This window comes from Ambystoma mexicanum, chromosome 3p (genome assembly GCF_040938575.1).
Source record: "Ambystoma mexicanum isolate Mex_15411 chromosome 3p, UKY_AmexF1_1, whole genome shotgun sequence".
Classification (NCBI taxonomy): domain Eukaryota; kingdom Metazoa; phylum Chordata; class Amphibia; order Caudata; family Ambystomatidae; genus Ambystoma; species Ambystoma mexicanum.
The window spans coordinates 129,148,179-129,161,604 of NC_090925.1; the positions used below are offsets into that span (position 1 = coordinate 129,148,179).

A 13,426-nucleotide genomic window follows, 5' to 3' on the forward strand; every position below is an offset into this window, starting at 1 on the left:
ACTGGGATGAGGCAGAGGGGCTCAGAGTTAGTTAGGATCCAAAGTGCTATTGATCAGAATGAGCGGCCTAGTTGTTGTTTAGGAAATAAACCTGAGCAGGAAATTTAAATTGAGAAATGAGCCTCAGCTGAGGGGAGGTGTGAACAGTGTAGCCAAAGCAGACCAGCCTGCTGAGGTTGCTGTGGAAGCAGCAGGAAGCCCAGCTGATGCTGATGCGAGAAGGGAAGCTGTACGACCGTACAGAGTGTATGCAGTGGGAAGAGGCATCCAAGAGCAAATAGCAGCTGGGGGGAGACGTGCTCCCATTCAGGTGAGCAACGCTGAGGTGTGCGAGGAGAAGCAGAGAGCCACCAGAGCGGTTGGAGCTTCAAAGAGGGACGAAGCAACTCGCTGAAGCTGTGCGAAGGTAGTCAGCAGAGCGGACAGGACATGGGAGGTCCTCCTTCTTAGCTATCTAAGAAGCAGAGACACCAAACCAGACCAGTGAGTTGGCCTAAACGTAAAGGTGACCCTTGGGCGGTCCGAGAGGGCTATTTGATAGCAAATAATATTTTTGAATATCAAACCAAGAAGTAACAACGGGGACCATAGCGTAATTCCGCCTTCATGGGATACCAATTGGGGGAAACCTACAATCCGCATTGCCAACAGCCAAGAGGCTGTACAGAAGGAGCACAAAAGCAACAAGGGTGCAATTTTTCTTTTGTGGGACACCAATTAGGGGAGCCTGCAAACCATATTGCCATGAGTCAAGAGACCACAGAAAAAGGCAGCCATTGTTCAAGCCTTCTTGCATGGGATACTGGTGGGGAGAGTCTTGGAACACACATTGCCACTAGTAACAATTGTAGTTGTAGGAGCTTTATCCTGGCAGGCGAGTAAACCAAGAAAAGGATCGATAGTAGTTATCCTGGCAGGCTAGTGGAACAGGAAAGAAGATGTTTGATTTGTGGCAAAAAGTGTGGTAGAAATAAAGTGTTGCCACTATTATCATTTGGATGAACTGCTGCTTTATAAGAAGAAATTGCTTGCTATCCTGACAAAAATATTCTGTTGGAGGAAATAGTGTGATGTTCGAATAATTGCTTTATGTCCTCAAAAGAACATTTTTCCTTGGTTTATGAACTTTTGTTTGGTGAGAAAGACATTGGCCTTACTAAAAAGGATTTTGTGGAAGTCAACAAGTGCTTCGGCTTTTGTTTGGAATAAGTGTTTAAAGACATTTGCTTTACCCAGAAGGATATTGTGGAAGACAAGTGCTTTGGTTTTTGGAAGAAGTGTTGATCAGAGAGACATTTACTTTATCCAAGGGAACATCGTATTGGAAGTTATGTGTTGAAATGAATAGGACTTTGTTAAATCAGAACTTTTCCACGAGTGTTCCTGTATTGAACCAGGGGACGGGAACACAACCCTGGTCACAAAGAGTACTATTTAAAGCTTATACGTTTTTTCACTGTGGTGTTGAAGTGAAGACTGCCACATGTTTCCTGTGTTATTTTGTTGTATGTATTAGTGTGATGGTCAGAGACCTTTCGACACTAGGTCATATGTCTTTAGATTTAGTTTGTTAGGTAGGGACATCCTCGTTAGGGTAGGGAAAGATAGGCATTTATCTCACCCCTTTTGATTTAATAAAATGGAAAACTTTGAGAAATCTATACGTTTGTGTCAGTCTCGCATTTCTGACCGCTCATATATGGTGTCATAGTGGGATCGGATTCAATTGATACACATTGGGAGTCTCACGTGAGTATGGTAGATACTAGCCCCACGTACGTTAATTCAGAAGAAGATGGGTATGGGCACACTCCCTCCCTAGATAGGTCATATGCTCAATCACCAAACCTTGGCTCAATTACAGCTACAAATTGGAAAGAAATAACCTCAGACCCTTTGGCCATCAGGGGAATGGGAACTTTGAGTGAAGACTGTGAAAATTGTTAGCCTTCCTACTCTAATGTAGGTGAGGTTTTTCAAAAACTGTCTAGCCACGCCATTGCTGCTGTTAGGAAGTCTGTAGATGGCAATTTATATAATCTTTTCTGTCCTCAGGATTATGTAATCCCAGGAAATGACAAAACATTAATCTCGATTGAGTTAAAAACAGAGCACCATGTTAATGTATCTGTTTACATTACGCCATCCCAAGGGAGGAGGTTGAAAATATTTTCTCTCATTTCCTGTGGAATGGAATCGAAGCTTATGGTCCTGAACACTTCTCAAGAGTCTTGGGAAATCTGTAGGGGTGATAGGGTAGGAACATTGATATATGATATTGGGCCTCATTACATGGTAGGCGGTAAGGGTTTACCGGTACCGGTATTTTACTGGTACCGATAAACCCTTACCGCCTTACTACGAGGTCCCTTTGCGGGTTGGTAAATTTAACGCCTGCTTTTTGCAGGCTTTAAAAACCAACCCGCAAAGGGACCAGGGAGTTAATTACGGTACCGCAATTTGCGGCACCGTAATTAGAGCCTTCCCCATTCCCATAGAGCCCTATGGGGCAAAAATGGGAATGGGAAAGGGCAATGGGGGGAAAGGGGAATTACCGCCCCGGCAACCTTGGAATAGGGCGTAATTCCCCTTTCCACCAAGGCGGTGCCGGTATTTTACCGGCATGGACCAAGGTGCTAATAGCACCTTGGTCCACCGCCATCCGTGTAATGAGGCCCATTGTGTGAGAGAAATGGAGCAATGACACATTTAGGAACTATATGAAGAACAACCTAGCTCATCATCTGAAAGTGAAAGCTAATTCTCAAATCCCTAGTGAAAAGGAGGATGAGTCTACTAATATGTTGACCTGTGTTGAAGAACCCTCATGAGTGTCCAACGATACTTTACCTGACCGCCTGACTGCGGGATTGCCGGTGGGGCACCTGGGTTACCAGCTAAATGCTGGAGGGAAGCCAATCGCCCTACCGGCAAAAAAACCTCATGATGGCAAATCCCCTCATGGGGACCTATGGGACTAAATGAATGGGGATCAACACTGTCCCTCCGGCACTTGTAATCCGACTTATTCACTCGTAATCATTTTACGGGGCGTAAACCTTGGTTTGGCCAGAGGACACTCATTAGGCTTCGAGATCTGGGTGGCAGTGGTGTTATCAGCTTTTCAGTTTTGGGTCCTTGTAGACTGGCCTAATCCGTGATCGCCAAAACTGCGGAAACTCGTTGAGGATCAAGTGATTAGAAGAAGTCTGAGACATGTGTTAGGGCTTCTCCCAAGAGAGAGACCCATGGCGGTATACAAGCTCCTCTCAATCAGAACCACTCTGCAGATTTGGGACGGTCTGGCCCCCCCGTTTACTCCAAAACAAGGGAATCCACAGCTTACCACTGGCCTATGGATTGAACTATTTTTCTAACTGGCTTATGGGAGGCTGCAAGATTGCAATGCATCTCTTTCAGCGGGAGTGATTCGCTCATTTTATGAGTGTAAAATTTTAATCGGAATAGGTGAGGAGAGGCTTCGGTATATGGAAATCAGACAGTGGTTATGAATGCACAATTTAAACTACAAGTGCTCAGACCCAGCACTAGTTTTGAGAAATTAATTGGCTCTGCTGCATTGTCAAAAGGTTTGATATCCAGTATATATGAAATCATAGCATCTATGCATGACATAAAGATCTGCAACAGAACTTATCAGATGATTGGAATCATATTTAGTGAAGGGTATATATTCTGTCAAGCTGTATGCAGAACGGTACACCACTATAACATACTCTATTGAAGGTACCAAACTCCAGAAACTTTTAAACCGTTTTACTGTGGGGCTATTAGGTTATGCTGAAGAGGGCGTGGAGCTGTAGGTCTGTTCCTTAACTTCTAGTCGAAATGTCCAAAAACTCACTGAATTCTACGGGAAATTGACACAATTTCGTATAAAATACTTCCCAGTGATCCATCAGTTTACAGTCAATACCATTAGTTAATGACTGCACTATGAATATTCTGATTGATTGAGGATGGTCAATAACAATCTCTATGTGCTAATACAAGTTTGTTTATGATTTTAGGAGCAGGGGATCGACGAGTTCCACTGGATTTAAATGGCCTGACAAAGATTGCTGACACTTTAGAATTTGACTGCTGCTGCGCAGTGCATCAGCGTTCAGATGGTGAGTCTGCAACGAGATAGTCTGTGTACATGATATGAAAAAAAGGAAACTTGACTGTTTGTGAACTATGTTACCAATAAAGCATTTTTGACTGCCATCAATTATTTTTGCAATCTGGCTGATTTGGATTGTGAATGATACATGCTACTATTTAGTAATAATGCTGTGCTAAATTCTCTCTAAGGCTTATAGGGGGCGAATAAATTTAGGGGGCGAATAAATGCCTGAATATAGAGATGTGGTAGAGTCGAGGCTGAAGCAGATAGGCCTGGAAATAGACTGATCGAAGCCAATAACTATTATAAAGAATTAATGTAAAAAAAGGCTTTCAGCTATGACTTGCATTTGAATATGTTGCACTTTGGAAACCTCACTCGAGCTAAATAATATATGGAGGCCCCTCCATTATAAAGGGTTATTCAAAAATATATTATATCCCAAAACCACCCTGTGCTGCATTCGGTTCTGATCCTTTTCCCTACTAACGACCAAACTTTGGAATGCCCCTCGCCTCTCTGTCTGCACCTCTCCTTCTTACCACATTTTCAGAACTCGACTTAAATCTCACTTCCTCTATACCATTACTAATCTCTAACATCTGTGTTCTTCTAATTTACCACTGCCACATTTGAATTGTAGTTTTATTTTGTATTACTATTGTACAACGCCTTGGTGAAAGCGCGATATAAATATCATTAGCACCCCAGGCGGGGGAGCCAGCCAATTAGGTGGAAAGGAACGCAGGCTTGAACCGCAGGTACACGCTGGCTTTCCAAGCCTCCTGAAATCCATCTTCCCCCACCCTCCGTCCCCGTTTTATTTTTCTTTATCAACTCCCCGCCTCCCCACTTACCTTATTTCGGCTGCGACGGCCCTTGCAGCCGCAGCTTCCTCTCAGCTTGCAACGGCCGCCATGGAAAGGGAAGAGGGCCTCCGTACGCAGCTCTGACTTTCCTTTCCATGGTGGCCATGTTGGTAAAGGATTTTCCTTCCAACAAAGTCCCGTTGTAGAAAGGAAAATCCTTTTTTTTTTACCATCACTTCGCCACTTTGGTAACCCGGGGTGCTAATGGCCTTATGTACCCGTTCCACAGACAACACCAGGGGCCCACGTTAATGGCCCTTGCTTCGCCGGCGTCGTTAACTGGGGCCGCGGGCCATTACCTCCCGGTGTTGCCCATGGAACGGGAACATAACGCCACAATAAATATAAAGTAAAGTACAATTCCTAACTAGAGAACTGCAAAGAATTTGTATGCTGCTATGATTGAAAAGATTTTAAGCACTTTGAAATTCTGGGAATAAAATAAATGTATATCTCTAACAAATCAGTTGAAATGTGCTGCTTGGGATTTCTTAAAGTAAGGGGAAATTGTTGCTTTGGTTTTTTGGTAGATTGTATTGATAACAGTAAATATGCATTGATTTTATGAATTGTAAATATGAATTGTTAAAATCAAATTTTTGTATTATATTGTCTGTTTTAGATATTTTATTTTTGGATGCATGAAAAGTCTCATGTAAACTAAAAATAAATAATAAACATACAAAATGTAGTGATGGAGTATGAATTAAGAGACTAGATAGCCTATTATTTTTCTGCCAATACAAATGATACAAATGTATTGCTGCAGGGAACAAAAAAGCAAAACTCTCCTGAGTCCATTTTACATCTACAAAACCAAGTAGCCAGCAACAGCAGACGGATACATATTCCACTCCATGCTTATGGAAGACAGCAGAAGACAAGGCCTCCCACCCACACACATCTGCAAACATACTCCATTCCCAACAACATATTGCACAACACCTCTGCCATTAGAATGCAGCTTTTCCCCACAACGTAAATTCAGTCTAGCTGGACACATAATGAATCTACTACTCTCGCACTCTCTCTTGTCAACTTCAAAGCACTGATCCACTTCCCAGCTCGATATGGGTAGCCAGTAGGGATCTGGCCATTCCTACCCAACTTCGCTTTGGCTAAAATGCACACACGTATTCTAAACTCTTCTGATTAATTTGCCATACCTGGACTTCGGTCCCTCAAGGGTGTTCAACCTACAGCGCTTTGGGATCATACCAATGGTGAAAGACGCTGTATCAAATGATAAATGATGATGATGACGATGATGATTGCCATTACACCACTTTAGCTGTTCCTCGCTAGACCTCAGGTAATATGTTTATAAATCTGTTTGATCATATGTTGTTTCTTCCCATTGGCCTTTAGTAAATGGCTGGTGTGAATGTGACTTCTGCTTGTTCGAGTGTCTGTTAAATATGTTCTAGGACAACTCCGGTCCTTGAGAGCCAAATCCACTCACAAGTTTTCAGAATAGCCACGCAAAATACATTTGAATACATTGCATCGAAATGGGAGTTGTTTTAATAATTTCTGGTAATCCATCAATTCAATGTTTATTTTGGATAACTACCCAAGCAACCACACAGTTGTTTTATGTGTCTATACATAGCTAAACATACTCCAAAAATAAATCTCTGTACAGCAGCACATTAAAATACATTAAACACATCTTAGCTATGAAGGCTTTTTAATTTTGTTGAAATATTTATTTAACGCATCTACCAATTCAGCATCTCATACGGTTATAAGAGGGGTAAAGCACAGTGATTCCTATATTTAACCATTATAATCTGAAATTAATAATCTAAATGGCCATTTATAATAGTGTCTTGAGTTTTTTTCCATGCCCGAAAAAAAGAAAATTTAACAACTCAAATTGATCAAATATAGAAGTGGTACGAGGGTATGTTTTGAATACCCCAACTAATGTTCTCACATTAATACTCTATGCACAGTAACAGCCATGATTAACGTAAATCTTGGTAATTTGGGCATAGAAAGAGATAGTGCAGAAGCTTTTTGTCGAGTTACCTATCTTGTTTACCTCTGGGCGAAGTGATTGCAAAGTGACTGCAGGCATTGAGGATTGCTTGTGCGGGACCTGTGAAACCGAGAGCATACAGTACGAAGTAAAGCTCCACACACCTTCTACAAGTACAGCAGGACCCACGAAGCAGACTGCAAAATGATTGCAAAGTGAGTGCAGTCAGCAGACGTTAAGGATTGTTGGTGCCCGACCTGTGAAATGGAGAGCGGACAGTAGGAAGGAAAGCTCCACCCACCTTCTACAAGTACCCCAGGAAACGAGAAGTGGACCACAAAGTGACTGCAACGTGAGTGCAGTGAGCAGTCCACGGTCAGCGTCAGCAAGGAAGTGCTGACTGGCGGGGCGGCCCTCGCCAAAGCAATAAGGTGGGTCATTGGTGGGAGGATTTAGCCCACTAAACAATCCACTCGGATCTGACTTTTATCTTTCCTGGGCCTCTGGTGTTCCAAGTTTTGATGGTGGGGGCAGCAAGTCACTTGGGTTCACCCTGCTTAAAAGCTGTAACACGTCCGAAGGATAGTTTCTGTTGGGACACAGTGTGCATACGCCATCAAGTGTAAAAATAGTCAATGTCAACTGAGGAGTAAAGGTAGAGCAGTCGCGGTGGAAGGGGAGGGAGCGTCCTCCCCGCATCCGAGAAAAATGTCTACTAATAACGACCAAAGGAAAATAACTGATTTTTACAATCAACAACCTGTCAAATTGTACAGCCAAATCTTGCAAGATGGTAATACGGTACCGGATCTCTCAATGGTGAAGGTGGTGGAGGCCTCAGACAATGTTTGTGAGATCTCGGGACTGGTTCTAACGGAAATTGAACATAGGTAAAGCATGTCTATCATAGACGAGTGCGTTAGCCTCAAAAAGGAAATAGCCCCCATGGAAAAGGAAATGAGAGACTGAATATGTCTCCAGACATATTCAAGACGCAGGTAGAAAATGACCTCTCGCCTAATACCAATCAGGAGGATGATTTAGACCCAGATTTGCCTATGGGAGGGAATCAGCCCTCCCTGACGTTTCAAGGAGAAATGTTCACTAGCAAAGTTCCAATTGAATCAAACTTGAGCTTGTTAGCAGCAGTGAACATAGTACTGCAATCTTTCATAAGACGTTATGACACAGTAGTACATGAAGTAAAAAACATCCACACTGTATTATTTATGTGATTGCAGCTTGCTGGAGGGGTTACAAAGCCTGTGACATCGACCATAGAGCGAGATAAACAGGGGCAAAAGGAAGTGGAGGCCTCTGTTGTGAATAGCGTTGATCAATAATCTACTATGCTGCATCAGAAGTCTGCAAGGACGACAAAGTGTCCCGATACCAAGTAGTTAGGCCACTGGTACGCTGACTGCAGAGAAAAAGTCTAAAAATATGAAAAGATCGACACATTATAACAACAAAGGCTCAAGGAAATTACTCTGGAAAATATGATCAGCCTAAAAAGAAATATGTTCTGAGCACAAAGTATCTGAGAGGTGTGGCCATCCAACAGATCGAGGGTCAACAGGCAAGACAATCAAGCAAGAGACAAGCCAACCTCAATCAGTGTGGACTCGTGTCTGACCAACTCTTTTCAGAACATAAGGTAAAGGGACTGCAGGCAGCATGACAACGGGGTCCGACATCGGAGGGGGAAAGCAAAACGTGAATCTGCAGTGACATTATCCAACACTCCTGGGAATGGCAAGGGTGAAGTAATGGCAGGTACTCAGACGATCATGATTAATGAGGGGACGAAACATGACGCAATCAGGGATGCTCCGTTCAATGTAAAGAGTTTTGCTTCTAGGAGTGAGCGTAAGAGTCAGCAGTTTACCACTCAAACCAAAAGCAGGGTGGGGACTGTTGATACTGTCAGTATACAGTTAATTAGAGAGGGCAACAAATATGAGGAGGAGCGTCAGGAAGTAATGATGTCTACGGATTCGTAGTCAGTGGTCCTTCTAATCTTTGCGTCTGTATTTGAAGAAGAGACGACAAATCCTGCAAAGGAAAATGTGCGGTCCTTTTTGCATCCAAACTAATCCAAAAACACATATATGAGCACCAGGAAGAGATATTGTTGAAGGGTTATGAAAGTTACTACGCTCATAATGCAGCGAAACCGAGAAACCACCCATGGAAGAATATGACAGTGACTTGTTACTTTGAAAATGATCGACGGTGGCAGTATAAAGGCAAACATTCTCCAGCAGGATGGGATTGGCTCACCACAGCCTTACCATCACATGCTGCCTGTAGATCAGGGTTTTAAAGCCAGCCTGAGTTCGTTAATGAGTTGGACTTCAAGAGGGCACAATTCCTTAATTCGGGGCACAGGTCTTAAGGATCTGCTAACTTGTGACTTTATTCTACTACAAGCGACTTGGCTTCTTGATAATATTGTGCTAGATGGTTTTAACATGAACAATACATTGGCAAAAAGGGGTCAGCGAGGACGGCCAATGGGAGGGTTGTTAACGGCAGTGAAGATCACCCAAAATTGCTCGACTCGAAATCGGATGTGTACACAGAGATAGTTGACAGCAAGGGCAAGCAGAACAGGAACATCTTATTATTTTACATCTACTTCGATTCTGTGCGAGAGGACCTAGGACATATATTAGAGGAAATGGAAAATATTATGTTAGATTGGTTACTGGTGCACAGTAAAAGTCTGGTTATAGTGGCGGGTGATTTCAACTGTGAATGTAACATTACAAAATGGGAGACAAATATGTTTGGCAAATCACAGTCCTTGTCGGCATTAGACGCCTATGGTCGGGGGAAGAGGAGCACACATCGGAAACTTTGGTTAGCCTTTTTTTCCAGATGGGGTTTCTACAAACTAACTTATTTGATGGCAAGTGGGAGAACGTGCCAACGTGGCACAACATCATATATATTCACAAAGAACCTAAACATTGTGGATGATTGTTCATTTGAGATAAAAGACTCAACTCTCAGTGATCATGAATGTTATACCTCACTTTTTCTGTGGTTGATAAAATGTGTGTCGTCTGGGGGCTCTCAGCATCTGGGGCGTCTGGACAAGGGAATAGACTTAGCCAAGTTGGTAATAGTGTTAAAGCAAACATAAAACTAGATTCTCTGGGCAGTTATCTAAATTGGGACCTCTTGTCGTTAAAAACAATAAGCCTTTAGATATACCATTTATTGATAGCCACAGAAAGCCGTATGATAAAGTTATTTTAAAAAAAGATGGAAGTACGGAAATCGATCAAAATGGTGACCAAAGGGTGGGATTCCTTAAATAACAAGGAAATGAATAAGAGGAAAAGGGAGGTGATGATGGTATAACAAAGATGATTACAATCGTATCAAATCTCAAAATACATTGAGAAGAATCAATTACTATTTAAGGAGTTAATATCTAAAGATATGCATGCTACATGGTGTATTTTAAATGACTCCATGGTAGCTCAAAGGAGTGTGCAATCCGGCTGTGTAGCAGAAGTAGCCTGGGTTACGCACATTATGGAAAAATGTAGAGTGAATGGGATTCAGGAGGCTAAGGTGGGGAATAGAGCATGGTCAGGTGTCAATTGAATGCACTCATTTGATAAATGGGATATTCAGATGGCAATGAAGAAACTGGATACTTTGAGAGCCAGTGGACCATTGTCCCCCCACCTGGTAATAAGCTATATGGGTGCCGATATTTAAAAGAGGTGATCGAGCGGATCCGGCAAGCTACCGCCCAGTGGCACTCTTAGACTCATGGTCAAAAATATGGTTCCATGTGGTAATATCGCTGCGAAAATATCGCCAAACAAATATTTTGCCATATTTTCGCAGCGATATTACCCCATGGAACCTGCGGGGGACACCCCTGCAGCCCCCATATATTTTTAAAGGGAGTGGGGGACACCCCCGCAACCCCCCCACCCATTTACCCCATAAATTATCACCACCAAAAATATCGCCTATGGCCGTTCCCGACGGCGATATTTTTGGTGGCGATAATAATACCTGACACCAAAAATATTTGCTAAATTATTCTAAATGAACTATCTTGCTGGGCTAATACATCTAAATGACTAAGACCGCTTCGGGCTTGGTTTAGGAAGGGAGTGGGGACCTCAATGAGCGTGGTTGGACTACAGACCTGCATATCAGATATAGGTGTCAAATTTGGTACATCGTTATATAAAGCTGCAATTGATTTATTGGCGGCCTTTGACAATATCAATGGGCCTCATTACAAGTACTCCGGTCCGGAATTAACACTGCCGGTAAAACCATACCGGCACCGTTTCCATGTCCGCCCAATCATGACCCGCGGCCCCGGTAATAGCACCACCCTAAACCGCCACCGCGGAAATAGGGTTCCCGTTAAGTCCGTCTGCACGGAAACCCCTCCGTTACCGTCAACACGAAACACCGTGAGCATCACAACTAGCGTGGACACGGAAATACTGGCAAAAAAATGTCGTAAATACCGTGATCACGGTGGCGGAACCGCCGCCACCGCGAACATGGCGTTATACACTGCCTGCTGAACTGAATCAGGGCACAGGTGCACCAAATCAGCCCAGCTGGACCTAGCAGGCCACTGGGAGCCTACAAAAGGGCCACACCCAGCCCAACACAACACAGAACCATGCAGGCAGCAGGTCTAGTAGCACTGGGACTGGGCCTACTCAACCAACAGGCAGCACTGCACATGGTGGCAGTAATGGCGCAGAGGAGGAGGCGTAGGCGGAGGAGGCGCAGGCCGCAACCAGCCAACCCTGCAGCTATGGCAAACCCCATTGCCCAGCCAGCCCGACCCCGCCGCCAGCCAGCAATACCACGCATCAGGGCCTCACCCTGGAACCTCACCCCAGGACAGATCCACACACTATACCGGCTGGACCGTGCAACAATCCTGCACATCACCTCCATGATTGAGGACAACATCAGCAGCCTAATTGACACCCCCACCGCCATCCCCCCCTCTTGAAGGTTGTCTCAGTACTGCATTTCCTTGGCACTGGCACCTATCAACACACGGTTGGTGAGCTGCACGGCATATCACAACCCTGTTTCTCCAAAATCCTGGTACAGGTACTGGATGCCCTGTTGCGCCATGTGTCGGAACACATAGCCCTACCCCGCACCCTCCCCGAGGTCATTGCCACCAAGTTGGCCTTCCATGCCATAGCAGGCATGCCAAATTGCATAGGCGCAGTTGACTGCACCCATGTCGAGCTGACAGTGCCACATGCAATTGAGGCGGTGTTCCGCAATAGGAAACAGTATCACTCTTTGAATGTCCAGATGGTTTGTGATGCCATGCAACTGATTACACACTGCTGCGCACGTTTCCCAGGCTCATCACATGACTCAATGGTACTGCGGAATTCCACGTTGCCACGGTACATGGAACGCTATGCCGGACAAAGCACATGGCTATTGGGTGAGTACAGCTGACGATGCTACAACCCTGTCGGAGTGGTGTGTGTGTGTCCAGGCCAATGAGCATTGTGAGTGTGCCGCTGTGACCGCACATGCATCACCCCCCTTCCATCTACCAAATACACAGCGGATGCCAAACATCATGAAGGAAGACATGACAGGGCACCACAATGTGCCCGTGCACACGCTGGCACAGCCAATCCCGTCACTGTCCCATGAACCCTGTGCCACTGCAGACACCCGCCCTCAATTGAAACACTGCCTCAAAAAGCACGAGAGGCGTGTAAATGAGACGACGTGTATTTACTACTTCCGTACAGTGGAGTCACTCTGCCATGTGTGGACAGCACTGCACCATGACATGCACACAATCAAATGTCACCCGCAGGGCACAGTAAACATGCAAGTTAATGTGTAGGCCCATATGCAGTCAGCGACATACATCGTGATGCCCAAAACATACCTCCACACACTGCATGGTACATATGCATGAATGAATGATGATACAAGAATGCACAGCAGCAGATGAGGACATGATGCCACAAACACTGACATGTTCCCCCATCTACATCCCATGTAGGTGATGCGGGATATGCACTCACGCCATGGAAGATGACACCTGTACGGAGACCAAGGAACAGGCATGAAGAGGCATACAATAGGGCACATATCCGCACACGTGGAATGATTGAGAGGACATTTGGACTGCTGAAGGCCCGTTTCCGCTGTCTGAGCAGATCTGGCGGATCACTGCTGCCCAGTGAAGACGGGTAAAGTCACGCTCGTATGTGCCATGCTGCACAATATATGCCTGCGCAGGAACATCCCAATGCCACCAGACGCAGATGAGGAAGATGGGGATGGGGATGGAGATGGGGATGGCGATGGGGATGGGGATGGGGATGGAGATGGGGATGGGGATGGGGATGGAGATGGGGATGGGATGGCACCGCCTCCCTCTGGGGGTCCACA

The 13,426-nt window shown here is 44.7% G+C and overlaps 1 protein-coding gene across 2 annotated transcripts in view; it reads left to right on the forward strand.

Annotated features, from left to right (window-relative positions):
* LOC138580158 (proteoglycan 4-like) overlaps nucleotides 1-13,426 on the forward strand; it is a 1,214,734-nt gene that overhangs the window by 85,326 nt on the left and 1,115,982 nt on the right. For both annotated transcript variants that reach the window (XM_069650488.1, XM_069650487.1), the window contains exon 2: nucleotides 4,032-4,133. In XM_069650488.1, coding sequence (XP_069506589.1) covers nucleotides 4,032-4,133 — 102 coding nt within the window. The remainder of the gene's footprint in view (nucleotides 1-4,031; nucleotides 4,134-13,426) is intronic.